The sequence below is a fragment of the Solanum dulcamara genome, chromosome 11 (genome assembly GCF_947179165.1).
Source record: "Solanum dulcamara chromosome 11, daSolDulc1.2, whole genome shotgun sequence".
In the NCBI taxonomy this organism is placed as follows: domain Eukaryota; kingdom Viridiplantae; phylum Streptophyta; class Magnoliopsida; order Solanales; family Solanaceae; genus Solanum; species Solanum dulcamara.
This window is the reverse complement of record NC_077247.1, coordinates 41,418,841-41,433,122: the sequence shown is the minus strand read 5'-3', so window position 1 is coordinate 41,433,122 and position 14,282 is coordinate 41,418,841. Positions and strand designations below refer to the sequence as shown.

The window sequence follows — 14,282 nt, the reverse complement described above, 5'->3', positions numbered from 1 at the left end:
AAAAAATTGAGACTAATTTGGAATAATTATGGATTACCTCTAAAAATTTCATGACTAAAGAAAAGACTATTAGGCATATCCCGAAATTATTCAAAAACATCCATTTAAATGTCTTTTTATTAATATAACTAATTTTTTTGGTAAATTTCACGATCAAATTAAAAATTAAAAAAAAAAGAAAAAGAATCACGCTAATCCGAAAACACCATTTAGCTAATTAATCAAGCACATTGTGTGCACACCATTTGGTGCTTTAGTAGTAGTCATCACTGGCAAAAGACGAAACCCCTGGGCCAGAGGCGACAGGGGAATCGGCAGCAACATTTGGTGCACTAGCCTCAGGTGCTGCAGAAATAGTAGATTGAGTAGGAGCAGCGCTCGGTGCACTTGCTTCACTAGCTGGTGCAGGTGGAGATGAAAATTCCACATCAGAAGCAACAGGGCTCGATGCATCAGGAGATTGAGAAGCAGATGGAGTAATTGAGATCGAGTCTGCAGCTGGTGCGCTGGCTTCAGGGGATGAAGCAGGGGAATCGGCTGCGTGTGCAACCCCTGCAACAACGGCAACGAAGAGAAGAGCCAGAGCAACTAATTGGCGTGCCATTTTTTCTTTTTTTTGGATTTTATTAATAAATAGATTCTTTATTAACAGTACTTCTCTTTGATGCTTTTAGAGAAATACTTCGCAGCTAAAGAATGAATCGAAAAAGAGTGGTGATGGTGGAATTTATAGGGGGGTTGGTATCGGACATGGCGGAGAATGAAAGGAAGGAAAATTGAAAGAATGAAGGGCTAATGCTGTGTGTGTTTGTTCGAGAATGAAGGAGTGTTGTAGACTGAGTACCTTGCTAGTTTAAATTTGTTTCTGCCACAAGATAATTATGTGGTCTTTTTTTGAACCGTGACTTAATTTTTACCATTAAGAGAAAGAAAACGAAAAAAGAGAAAATTACGATCTACGTCTGAGAGAAAATATTTATTTTTTGTAGTCTAATATAAAATATTTTCACCGAACGACGAACGAGGAGTATGAGAAGCGAGTTTCGAAGGTCAGATCGGGTTGTCAAATTTTGATTTGACACACCTATTAAGAAAACTGTGATTAGTATAATGAGTTAACCATTTTATCCCTATGAATTGATTGAGTTTTTAAATATATTTACTCACTATATTTTTCAAAGATATTAACTCAATATTAATAAATTGAGGATATAATAGGAAAAAAAAATAATTTTTTTTGATTTGTCAAAATTGACAAGTAAAAGGGAAATCAAATTAAAAAATATTTGATAAATAAATAAGAACAAAGGAAATATTATATAATGTAATATTTATTTTAGTCCAACACAGTGTTATTTTAATCCTCATCTCCTTCCTTTCTCCTCTTAAGACTTAAGAGGAGGATGCTCCGCGCCATAATTGTATGCTCCGTCAACGATTTTCTCTCCTTTTCTTTTCCTTTATTATTATTGTATTAATAGGGATATAGTTTTTGTGAACATTTTTTCTTATATTATAACTAGAAAATATTTAAAAAGATGACAGCCCGGTGCACTAAAGCTCCTGCTATGCGCCAGGTCCGGAAAAGGGCCTGATTTAAATATATTTTAAAAAAAAATCGATAAAGTTTTTCATTGTTCAATCTAGGTTGCATGTTAGCCTAATTTTAAAATGTATGGATTGAATTAAGAAGATCAAAATAAACTGAGTTAATAAAATAAGCAGATTATTAACCCATCTTAACCTAAATATATTGGGTGAATCATTATTCCATGGCCTAATTTTGTCATCCTAATTAATACGTCAAAAATTCAATTTAAAATTACACAATACAAGGTGAAGATGAATGATGGAACCAAAACAAACACTCAAATAAAAATATTCTAGATTTTAAAGAGATATTTTAAATCTATATTCAAAATCTATTACAAAATACAAATGTAGTTGTGTTTCCAATTATGAATTTCCGGTTTTGACAATGTAGAACTTAATAGACCTATCACAAACATAAATATACACACAAAAAAAATACTAACAAAGAGGAGATCTAAACATGTCAAGAGTAAAAATAGGGCAGAAAAAAAAATAGAAAAAGAAAAGGAAAAAAGAAGTAAAAAAATGTATTTGTAGCAACAAAAAAAAGTCATATCAGCTGGTGATAAACCAAAACTATATAATATACTAATAATGTATAGATAGATAAATAAATTGGATATAAACCCTATGTACGAATAAATTTTTATCACATTAGGAATCAAAATAAAAAGGAAAAATTACATAAATATACATCTTACTTTATCATAATCTCTAAAATTTTCTATCATATAAAAAAAATTCAAAAATCTCATCTGGGATACATTACTCCCCTCTCGCTGATACATCTCTATCCCCCTCTTGGATACATCTCTACCCTCTATGATACATCCCTCCCCTCTCGGATACATCTATCCCTTATGTATGCAGATGTCATATCCTCTATCTGATACATATCTATGACCTCTCTGATACATCATTTCCTCTCGGACACATCCCTCTTCTGTGTATTCGGATGTCTACTGATATATCCGGAAATCCAGTGATGTATCCGAAATTCATAAACTTTAAAGAATTTTTGTAATTTGAAAAAGAGTAGAAAAATAATGTAATTAACTCTTAACACTATGAAATTTATGTAAATTAGTTCTAAAAAAAATAAAAAAGAAGAAGTAGCGTTGGAAAACAGTTATTATTAGACAAAATAACACATCAATGAATTACATTAAATATATCATGATAAATTAAATTGCATTCAAAGAGAAAGTTATAAAAATAAATAGTAGTAGGAAAAGAAAGATTACAAACGAGCTGAGTTACGTCTTGGTAAAGGATGAACTTGTTTGGTTTATATTAATTAGGATCTGGTGGAGTATAAACTTCCACATTAATTAATGGGATCTCTACTTAGTTGTCTATCTATTAAAGAAGAGTAGAGTAATTTTGCCTACACATTATGCTCTTTTCTATTCATTATGTAGTTTTTTTGGACATGCATATATATGTGTACTAGTTTATAAAGTGTTGATTTGTACACACCTTTACATTGTTCTACACCTTATACATAATTATACAACAGAAAAAGATCAAATATATCTTGCTCTTAATTTGCACGTTGAAACACGTGGCAAGCTCAAAATTAAGTGATTCATCCCAATTTTAACTACTTAATTATTATTTTTCGAAACTCAGCAACTTAACTCGTTTCCAGTAGGAGTGCGCATTGGTCGTCCGATTTATATATTATCAGTTCAATTTATCATTTTTCAGTTTGTGAACACGTTAAAACCAATTAGATATTATTTTGAATTTTTGCCACATGTCCTTCTGTTAAAATTAAGAATAAATGTGTATTAAAAATATAATACGAGAAGTATATTTGAATCAGAATTATAGATAACAAAATAAATAAATTGAAACAGTGGGAGTTATTATTATAGTTTTTTTTTATTTTTCATTCAATGTCTAGTACTCTAACTAATCTGAATTTGCATCGAGTAATACCCAAACTCAAATCCAAACTTGTGATTAAAAAATTAAGTAGACTCGTCCATTGCACCACATGTGCGTAATTATTATGGATTGGTAGGGCATGGGGCTTAAGGTGTAGGTTTGGATGCGTAAAGGAAGAAAGAGAAGAAGGAAGTTGAACGGATGGATTAATGTCATAGCCAGCGGAGCCAGCCCGCCTTAGCTTAGTGGGGGTCTCAAATGGTGGTTTGTTTTTTCATAGAGTATATCGCCTGATTTAACATGACAGGCATTGCTATTCACGATACGTGTCTGGCTTCTCCGCCCAAATTCAACCTCCACCTTCCCTTTTCTATGTCCCCATTCCTCCCTCATATTCCTCTCTTTCATTGATTCTATTCCTCTCTTTCATTAATTCTATCTCCCTGTAACACCATTTCCCATTTCCCATTTCCCATTTCCCATTTCATTCTTGAAACGACACTTTTCATGGCGCCTTCCATGGAAGAGGACCAACTTCAGAGTAAAAATGCATCTCTCAATACCATTCCTGTTCCACTTGCAGATGAAGTTCCTCAAAAATCAAGAGTCACCGTTGTTGGTAGTGGAAATTGGGGTAGTGTTGCAGCCAAGCTCATTGGTTCTAACACCCTCAACATCAATTCTTTCCACGGTTTGTTTATACCCTTTTCTTCGTTCTATGTCTAAATTGAACGTCCATTTATGTTATTTCTTTCATGGGTTGATTTAGATGAAGTAAGGATGTGGGTATTTGAGGAGACATTGCCATCCGGTGAAAAACTCTCAGAGGTCATCAACCGAACCAATGTAATTCCCCTGTTTACTCTTGTGTTAAAAATTTATGTTTTTCTAATATGGAGATCAATATTTTAACTGGGTGGTTTTTGTTTTTCACAGGAGAATGTTAAATATCTTCCTGGTATAAAATTACCTAAAAATGTTGTTGCAGACCCTGACATTGAACATGCAGGTATTCCTCATTGTTGGACTTCTTCTTCTTCTTGTAGTAGTATTATCAAGCTCAAACATGTTAATGTTTGAGCGGAAAATGTAGTCTGTGGAGTTTTAAGTCCTTTTTAACATTTTATAGTGGGGGAAATTCTGCAGTGAAGGATGCTAACATGTTAGTGTTTGTGACTCCTCATCAATTCATGGAGGGAATTTGCAAGAGGCTAGTTGGAAAAATTAGGAAAGATGCTGTAGCAATTTCCCTAATTAAAGGAATGGAGGTCAAGAGGGAAGGACCATGCATGATCTCTACCCTTATCTCTGAAATTCTTGGGATCAGTTGTTGTGTTCTAATGGGAGCCAACATTGCCAATGAGGTTTATTTCTGGAAATTGCAGTTACATGTTAGTGTTAACCAACTTAAAATGAATGTGGCTAAGAATTTCAAGTGCAGATTGCAGTTGAGAAGTTCAGTGAAGCAACAGTTGGATATAGGGATAACAAAGAGATTGCAGAGAAATGGGTTCGCCTATTCAATACTCCTTATTTTATGGTCTCAGCTGTGAGTTCTGCATAACTGCATTTGATCATATTACCAGTTTTAAGCTTTTCTGACATGTTAACTGATCAACCATTCCCTGATTTAACTTATATTCAATTAATCTGATGGAAATAGGTTCAAGATGTGGAAGGAGTCGAACTTTGTGGAACTCTTAAAAATGTTGTGGCTCTAGCAGCAGGTTGATATGCTTGTGCTTTTATTGTCCTGTATCTTATAACTAGTTGATTTTAGCTTTGAGTAACGGAGAATTTAAATTCGTCATATACCAGGTTTTGTGGATGGCCTGGAAATGGGAAATAACACTAAGGTAGCATCCAGAAAGATATTAAATCTCTGTGTTTTGAGGAACTGGAACAATTTGTTCCCTGATTAATGTGTCTTGTTTGTTTCTAAACGACCAAACAGGCTGCAATAATGAGAATTGGCTTGAGAGAGATGAAGGCCTTATCTAAGCTGTTGTTTCCTTCTGTTAAAGATAATACATTCTTTGAGAGTTGTGGAGTTGCAGATCTAATAACTACTTGCTGTAAGTTGGCAGTTTCCATTCAACTTGTGTATACCATTTGCTCATGGTAATAAATAATCATACATGATTTTATATGCAGTGGGAGGAAGAAACAGGAGATGTGCTGATGCTTTTGCAAGGAATGGAGGAAAAAGGTTTTCTCTCTCGCTTAGCTTCTTCCTTAACATAAGAAGAAGACAGTGTGCTAATTCTTCTTTTTGCTGGTATGTTTAGGTCTTTTGATGAACTTGAAACGGAGATGTTGCAAGGCCAAAAATTGCAGGTCCTTAAATATGAGCATTGATCATCTATCAGATGTTGAAAATGCATATAAACATTAAAATGCTCCACAAAAGTACAAATGATATTAATCCAGAATGTCTTTTAACAGTGGGGGAACTGAAGCATGCAAGAATATCTAGCACAAAAATGAGATATTTTATTCTTCTTAATGTTCAGCTTTGAGAACAAGTACACGAATCGTGTACATGTTCTGAAATCTCACATACCAATATATGTTATATGGATGTTCTGAAATCTCATATACCAATATATGTTGTATGGAATTATAAGCGAGGGAGTATTGTATTTGTCATACTTAGCTAGCTACTTTAAAACAAATAATTTATCTTTATCCACTGCTGTAACTATGTTGCTCTTCAGCAAGTTGATACCTTTCCTATGTTCCAAATTTTCTTGAAGGGCGTCTCTACAGCAAAGGAGGTTTACGAGGTTCTAAGTCATCGAGGATGGTTAGAATTATTCCCCCTTTTCACAACAGTTCATGAGATCTGCAGTGGCCGTCTTGCTCCCTCTGCCATAGTTGAATATACCGAGCACTCAGCCAGATTGCCCCTGCTGTAAAGTTCTGCTCACTTGAACTAATAATGCAGAGAGTTGAAGTCAATATATATATCTAAGATACATTAGATTTTGGTTCTTTATCAGTCCCTGCTTCTTTTGTTTTCCCCCCTTATAATGAATAGTACAATTTTGAGGGGCTGGTGTCCTCATCAGCCATCAGCAATTTGATGCCAAGAAATCATAGCATTTGAATTGCCTTATGTTCTCCAATTGCTCTTGGTTATGGAAAATGAGGAGATGCAGTTATCCTTACTTTTTTTTAATCACTATTGTTCAATTAGAGTTTTCCCCCCTCTTGTTAACCACCTAATGAACTTATCTAGCAACACAGATATGAAAGAGTAAATTTATAACATCACTCTTTGATTCAGGCACTAATTATTTTAAAGGATTTTTACAGACCAATGCATATCTTGAAAACCATAAATAATAACCAACTCATTTCACTCTTTACCCAAACCATCAAATTTTGAAGAAATTTTACAATTTGGTTCAACTATTAGCCAGTTCGTATTCTCTCCATTCTATCAACACTCTTCCGGGCTCTTTCTAATTGGTGATCGATGCTTTTCCTTGATTTTTCAGTGCAATCCACACTTCTCCGAGATCTCTCCATTTGTTCAAAAGAGATTCTTAGTTTTTCTAGTTTGTCTGTAATAGCATTACTGGAATGATTCTTTAACTTCTCAGGCCTGTCTGTGCTGTGTCTCGGTTTTTCTCTACGGTCAGTGCTTTTCCTTGAAGCTTCAAAAACATCTGTACTCTTCCTAGGTGGCTCAAACTGGTCTGTGCTTTTCCTAGAACTGATCCTTTGTGATGAGGACCTTTCAATAGTTGCTACAAACTTCTTTAGGTGTCTGATATATTCTGGATAGAGCTCCAAGTCACAATGGTTTCCTCCCTTGATCCATAAAGGCTCATACTTCTCCTTGCATAATTCCCAGAGCTGCTTGCCGTGTGAAAAATCAACTACTTCATCTGCAGTTCCCTGCAATATCAATTAACACCACAGGCTAAACACACGGTAGGATGTTTGCAATGACTGATGTTGGGCAAACATAAAATATGCAGTGTAAATTTCGTTCCTACTATTTATAGTTAGCCTTGCGTCTCTGATTTTTGTCTAGAATCGAAATAACAATCATGCTGTGATTTCAGGAGGATAAATTTAGACATGAACTCTGGTCCCTCAAAATCTTCTTTCTATTTGAATTATAAAATGCACACCCTAACGGTATCGCAAAACATATCATAACTCATGAACAAGGTGACTGCCACAATATAAATCATTTCCGGCAGCATATTTACTATGGAACAACAGGTAAATGGACAACTCAACAAATTGTGTAGCTTAGTCAATGGTAAATGCCACACTTACATGAATGATGAGCACACAATTCAACATATTGTGTAGCTTAGTCAAAAGGTAAATGCCACACTTACATGAATGATGAGCACCGGACAACTAACCGAAGAGATCTTGTCAATATTCTGCAACACAATCAAGAAAGTATTTCAGTTAGTGAGGTAAAAAGGCCCCAACCATTCACATCCATAAATATAAATACAATCACATATACATTTGTAAATACTATTAGCAGAAATAACCACACTAAAGAGACGAATGCTACCTTGTAAATGTCAAACCAGTACGTGCGCTTGACTGGATACATGACTCGTAAACCTGAAAGAAGGGGACTATGCAGAATGACTGCTCTTAATCGTGGTAGACGAGCAGCAAGATCCAAAGTAGGCCCACTACCAACTGATTGGCCATAAAGTATAACATCTTCCTGCTTTGTACCATAGTTTTCTTCAAGGCACTTATATGAAGCTTCAATATCTGCATAGGTATTCTGCTCGCTTGGCTGCAAAAAGCAAATACAAGACCGTATAAGATATTGTCAAATTCTATTATATGTGAAAGCACAGCATATGGTATGATTTAAGAGAAGATATGGAATGATGTTTAAAGCTACATACCTTACCAGTTGACTGTCCATATCCAGAGTAGTCATACCTACACAAAATTAAGGGGTATTAGAACTATCATCTGCTTCCTGTTTTTCTGTTAAATTTTGTGGGTAAGAATAGGTGGGGAGGTACAAGAGTCTGAAATACCAATTAGCATATGCTTGTTTTGTTAGATAGTTTTCATGCAAATAGGGTGACATGGAATAAATAGGAGCAAATATTTTCCAACTTTATAATGGTAAATAATAAAGGTCAGTTGATTGTCTACCTGATGCAAATTCCAAAACAAGGAAAATGTTCCACTCTTCTATGATTCATTTAGGAAGGGTATGAGAACTCTAGACTCACTGGTACCAAACTGGACGCAGTTTTAGGCCAATCTAATATGACCTTTATGGGGACTTGAAAGCAAACTGATCTAATAAAGATTTCAAGTTAGTAAATGATGTATATCTTTATTTTACACGTCAGCTGTTATAATGTACCCAACTTATGACATAAAAATCTTTGACATCCTACACAAAGCCCAAATGTTCTTTTTAACAGATTTTTCAAACTAAGACTTGTAAATCTATGTTCAGCTCATTGTTTTAGCCAACAACTAGTAATAGTGAACTACTTATGTCCATACAACTCCTAACCATGATCAGAACATTAACTTAAAACAAACCTAATCTTGTTTCTGAGTTTCCCAACAGAGCCCTAGATTCAGTGATTCCATGGTTTTAAAACTACAGCAGGACTACTAGCCAAGCAAATGTCATCACCAAAGTGGACTGAGGATTATTGCACATATGATGCTAATGAATAGAAGTATAATGCATATTAATAAACTCATATATTCCTGCAGATTACAATCACATAGAAGGCAAACGGGCTGCAGTAACAAGCAACATATTTGATTTTCCCTAAATGACACAGTTAATAAATAATGCCTTGATGCACATACTGAACTACTTTGTATCCAATAGAGTAACAATTCTCAGAAACGGAATCACTAAAAAGCTTGTTTTTGGGCTTTAACATCATCTCTAAGGAGCAGCAGATGACCCTCTAGTACTGACCGTCTATATCCGTTTGAACTTCGAAGTCTGAGAAATAGCTGCAACTGATATGGCTATCAAATACATTTATCCTACTCCCAGACTTGACATTGGATTTTGTTAGAGCTTGAATATCATTCTACAAAAGTATTTGGGAACATTGAAAGAATCAGCGCCCAACTTTAACCCAAGTATAAAAGATCTATTAAGGTTCAATTGGTAGTCCTTCCAAGCTTAACTTGTCCACAAAATCATACATAAAAATGCTTAGAAACTTAAAATTACCATTCACGTACTTGAATTTCCTGGTCCCCATAAAGACATGTGCCGTGTGTTTCTTGTCCTTAAAGTTATACAAAAACAATCATGCAAACGCCATTAATTAAACACCAGTTTATTCTCTTCTTGTGGGTCTTCATTTAAGATCAATGATCTTCTTCTCTTTATCTCCCCCTAGCAGTCATATTTCGGATATATAATTTGTTACCCAGCACACAGATATAGCCATACAACAAATTATAAGTTTACAACTGCTGATGACTCCTGCAAATGGTCAGAGGGGAAAGGTGTCTTCCTAAAGGTTAAAGAAGTGTAATTTATCCAAGTGTTGACCCTCTAGAAAGTTGATACTGCTGAAAGGGTTTTATCGATCTTCTTCGAACATCACTTATCTCACAAGTCAGAGATAGCATCCTTTATGCAAAACATTGCCAATCATTAGCAATAAAACCTATGACACCAACCAGTCTCGAGTTTGAATCCCTCCATTCCACAGGAAGAAACTCAATAAAGGTGTTGCTATCATTCTTTTATCAAAATTAAGCCCGTTGCTCTTTTTTTGGAATTCTCTTGGGGTGGAGAAAACCTGAGATAAGAAAATAGTGAATCCAAATCATCACTCTTTTTAATGATGGGTGATATTTGGGATAAGCTTGTGCCTACATCAGTTATTTTAATGGATACTTGCGACCTCCTACCAACACAAGTACCCAGTAACTCTTTCCGCCTATAGTGAATTAAAATCATCACTCTAGATACTCCAATGTTGTTGAATCTTCAGATCATGGTAAACCAAACCCCTCATAAATGAATTTAGTTAAAAATCCAATTACGGAGATGATACGTTGAACTCAACTTACATAAGCTTTGAGGATACCACAATTATTCTGGCGCTACCAGCTTTATTTTCAGGAATGTAACCAATAGGCAAGTGAACTTGCATATCCTTTTTCTCCCATACCTTAACACGCCCACCCCCTTCTCTGAGTCTTTCACTCTTTCCTGATAATGTTCTGATATCCCTTATGTTTCATACGTTTACTTCCAATTCACATAAATTCCAATTTCGACTCCTGGAATTCGCCATTATTCTCATTGAATCCATCTCAATTCCGCAGGCAATATTACATCAGAAAATTCCTTGAAGCTGGCTTTAACCATCTATTTTACCATCAACCACAACGGTAACAGTAAGTAAATGTTGAAAAGCTTAGTGCTAACAAAGATTTAGGATTTGGGATGACACCAATCCAGTAACGTCTAACATAGGAGCTACTTGAAGTCAGTGGTACTTCTAGGTAAGTGATGGAAAAAGGTAAACGCAAAATGAGTGCCAACTGCTTTCATCATCACAGTTATATCTTTGAAAGTTGAAAGAATTCTCGGGAAACAATGACCAAACCAAGACAATAAGATAAACAATTTCGAATACTGTCTGCTATCAGCTAAACCCTGTTGCCAGAGGAATCAAACAGAAACAGGCCACGACAAAATCACAAATCCAGAAATCTGTATATCCTCTAAAAATGAAGGTATCCTCAAAGCAATACCAGAACAGGTAATGGTAGTTAAGGAATAAAAGCTATCTCAATATCAGAATTAAAGTGCTAAGATTTTGTTTCCCTCTACTAAATGAAGAAAAGTGTTAGCTGTCAGGATGACATAAAATCTGAAATTTAACTACTACACCTCAATCCCAAACCAGTCAAGATCGGCTGTATAAATCATCCATTCCATCCAGCTCTATTTGGACCCAATTGCATTCCAATACTCAAAATAAAAAAAGTTTCTACTCCATTCAAGCAAATTAAGTTATCCAAAACTAGAATTTATCCCTAAACTAATATACAAGTCTCTAACTTGCTAAAAATAAAGACTTTTCAAACAGATAAGGAGAAAGAGAAAGAGTAAAGTACCCCAAGAGATTGACCCGCAAGTGGATGCTCAATTCAATGAAAAGCTCATACATCTGACCCAAGTCTGCCGCATTTCCATGAGAATACAGTAAAGTGGAGGTGGCCATAGGATGCCTAATATACATAGCAACAATTTCAGTACCTTTACGAGTGGGCAACTTAAGTACTTCAACATTTTCACGGTGAGGAAAAGGGCTAAGCAGCAAAAGACCCGTGAGTTCATCTTTAACAAGCTTGTAAGAAGGTGGGTTTGGTGGAAAAAACGCGAACTTCGCCGCCATTGATGAGGTTACCCCTCCCATATTCTTCTTTACTACAGAAAAAAAAACGACTTTTTGGGTTTTTTTGGAAAAAAAAAAACTGCAACTAAGTGCAGAATCAGATTGCAATTAAGTTCTTGAAATGAAAAAATTATAGCAGTATTGAATGGCAAGATTCATTGTCGATCAATCAACATTCCTAATTCCTATCTCTTTTAATACTTATTTTTGGGAATTTTGAGAATTTCTAGAAGAGAAAAGAACTTTACACTCTGGATTTTTTACTCTTGTTGACTACACTACACGACTAAAGCCGACAGAAAACGTGGAATAGAATGTGGTTATTGGTCGGTCATGGTCCCCTCTCCTCTCTCTCTCCATTATGTGTCTTTGTATCAGTTTCAAGTTTTATAATTGTATCAGTGAGCAATAGCTATATGGAATATTGATGAGAGGCGATTGCTGACATGATAAGTAATTTTTATCTTCAATTTTAAAGTTGTAAATTCAAGTTAGAAAAATAAAAAAGATGGAAGCTCTAGAAAGGGATTTTAACTGCGCTAACAAGAAATTGAAATCCTAGATTAAGTGCAAGAAGGGGATTTTCAAACATGGAAAAGGGTTCAATGAATTCGAAAAAATTGAACGAGGAGTTGTATGAGTTGAAAATCTAATGTATGATTTTGTAGAGTGATAGTAAAAATAACTTATTTGTCAATTTTTTCACAATCACCTCAAAAAATTAAATTCTATCGGATAACGCACGGTCGACAGTCAATTATCAACTATAATGGTATTTGAATGAAGTTTTACAAAAAAAAAATGCAAATTTCACTTAAGACTTTTTTGAAAAACTATGGTTTGAGCTATTTCTTGGCAACCCAAAAAAAAAAAGGAAACAAAGGTTAGCTTTTTTATAATTTTCAAATTCAAGTTTTCAACTATTTCAACAATGAAATAAACATGCTTAAATTTAGGTCTAAGTCCATGTTTTGTGTGGACCAATCCCTTTGACATTAGTGGTTCGATGGCAATGTTAAGATTGTTTTTTAAATTAAGCGTAACATTTTTATGAACGTATTTCACATATCAAGTATAGTTGGTGGATTTAGTGACTCCCTAAACAGTACTAGGTAGGGCTGTACAGGACAAACCGATAAACCGCACCAAACCGACAAACCGAATCAAACCGGAAAAACAACCCGACTAGTGGTTTGGTTTGACTTGGTTTGGTGTTTGAAAAAAAAACCCGACCATTACAGGGTTGGTTTGGTTTTAACTAAAAAAAGTCAAACCGAACCCAAACCGACCCGATTATAGATATACTACTTTTAAATTATGTTATACATAAAAATATTTATTAAAATGTAATTTATAAATATTTTTTAAAATTTTTTCATAATTTTTGTTTTCTTTCTTACATTTAGATTTGGACTTAAGTAGCCCATCTAAATAATATACAAAAAAAATTATCTTATAAAGTTATATTATAAAGTTAAAATTTCAAACAGTGTTGTGCCTCCATCTTATATGTTGATATTTTGTAGTAGAACTCTTTTTAAGAAGCACTGCTCTGTGCTTTTTATTAGATACTATGAGAAACCCAAAAAAATCCAAAAAAACCCAAGAAACCCGAGAAACCCGAAAAACCCGAAAAACCCGAAAAAACCCGAAAAACCCGAGAAAAATTGATATCGAAAAACCCGACTTTTATTGGTTTGGTTTGGTTTATAGATTTAATAACCCGACACAAATGGTTTGGTTTGGTTTGTAAAAAATCCGAACCAACCCGATCCATGTACACCCCTAGTACTAGGTATGCACCCTTAGTAATTCTAGTTTGATTGGAAAAAACACAAAAACGAATTTGCCAAGGAAGGTTACAAATTTAGTCAAGAGAAAGAAACTTATAATATCATAACCGTTTATAATTATCTTGACATGGTGATTTTCTAATATGTTTATGGTGACTCCCTAAACAGTACTAGGTATGCACTCTTAGTAATTCTAATTTGATTGAAAAAACCACAAAAAGAATTTGCCAAGGAAGGTTACAAATTTAGTCGAGAGAAAGAAACTTATAATATCATATCCGTTTATAATTATCTTGACGTGGTAATTTTCTAATATGCTAGTTTCAACATCTCGTTCGTTAATTTGATCATTTGATTATAAAAAATAAGAAAACCCAATATCCCTTAAAGAAGACTTTGCAACTTCATACTGCATAATACATATGCTTATATTAACTGAGATTTGGGAGATATGATTTCCATTATGAAAGATCTTTTAACTTCTTCCAAAAAGATGGGGAAAATGATAAAGAGAAACCATGGTTACGTGTCGAATGTATAGGAACCAAGTCACCAACCTCATTTGAAAAACAAAAGGGTTAAGCAATTATTT

At 34.5% G+C, this 14,282-nt stretch overlaps 3 protein-coding genes across 4 annotated transcripts; 1 reads left to right on the top strand and 2 right to left on the bottom strand.

Annotated features, from left to right (window-relative positions):
• Positions 1–192: 192 nt before the first annotated feature.
• On the bottom strand, positions 193–827 carry LOC129874690 (classical arabinogalactan protein 11-like). Its single transcript, XM_055950014.1, has one exon. The coding sequence runs from the start codon at positions 602–604 to the stop codon at positions 254–256; it is 351 nt and encodes a 116-aa protein (XP_055805989.1). The 5' UTR covers positions 605–827; the 3' UTR covers positions 193–253.
• A 2,798-nt stretch (positions 828–3,625) lies between these two features.
• Positions 3,626–6,709, top strand: LOC129873048 (glycerol-3-phosphate dehydrogenase [NAD(+)]). Its single transcript, XM_055948042.1, has 11 exons — positions 3,626–4,177; positions 4,256–4,332; positions 4,423–4,495; positions 4,633–4,850; positions 4,928–5,035; positions 5,150–5,213; positions 5,305–5,342; positions 5,441–5,561; positions 5,641–5,695; positions 5,775–5,823; positions 6,243–6,709. Exons 1-11 carry the CDS (start codon positions 3,994–3,996, stop codon positions 6,402–6,404), a joined length of 1,149 nt encoding a protein of 382 aa, XP_055804017.1. The 5' UTR covers positions 3,626–3,993; the 3' UTR covers positions 6,405–6,709.
• Positions 6,710–6,831: 122 nt separating this feature from the next.
• On the bottom strand, positions 6,832–12,259 carry LOC129873049 (uncharacterized). 2 transcript variants are annotated; one of them, XM_055948043.1, is made up of 5 exons: positions 11,617–12,126; positions 8,388–8,424; positions 8,036–8,272; positions 7,848–7,895; positions 6,832–7,392 (listed from the first exon to the last, which is right to left on the bottom strand). In XM_055948043.1, exons 1-5 carry the CDS (start codon positions 11,916–11,918, stop codon positions 6,904–6,906), a joined length of 1,113 nt encoding a protein of 370 aa, XP_055804018.1. In that variant the 5' UTR covers positions 11,919–12,126; the 3' UTR covers positions 6,832–6,903. The 2 variants fall into 2 exon arrangements, with proteins under 2 accessions (XP_055804018.1, XP_055804019.1); XM_055948044.1 differs by having other exon boundaries at positions 7,301–7,392; positions 7,783–7,895; positions 11,617–12,259.
• Positions 12,260–14,282: the final 2,023 nt, after the last annotated feature.

Bases quoted from the DNA above. Each gene is read 5' to 3' on its own strand.
- LOC129874690 (XM_055950014.1), bottom strand. From the start codon at position 604: ATGGCACGCCAATTAGTTGCTCTGGCTCTTCTCTTCGTTGCCGTTGTT.
- LOC129873048 (XM_055948042.1), top strand. From the start codon at position 3,994: ATGGCGCCTTCCATGGAAGAGGACCAACTTCAGAGTAAAAATGCATCT. The intron at 5,214-5,304 runs GTTGATATGCTT...GTCATATACCAG, and splicing joins TGTTGTGGCTCTAGCAGCAG to GTTTTGTGGATGGCCTGGAA. The intron at 5,343-5,440 runs GTAGCATCCAGA...ACGACCAAACAG, and splicing joins AAATGGGAAATAACACTAAG to GCTGCAATAATGAGAATTGG.
- LOC129873049 (XM_055948043.1), bottom strand. From the start codon at position 11,918: ATGGGAGGGGTAACCTCATCAATGGCGGCGAAGTTCGCGTTTTTTCCA. The intron at 8,273-8,387 runs GTATGTAGCTTT...TGCTTTTTGCAG, and splicing joins ATGGACAGTCAACTGGTAAG to CCAAGCGAGCAGAATACCTA. The intron at 7,896-8,035 runs GTAGCATTCGTC...ATTGTGTTGCAG, and splicing joins ACTGGTTTGACATTTACAAG to AATATTGACAAGATCTCTTC.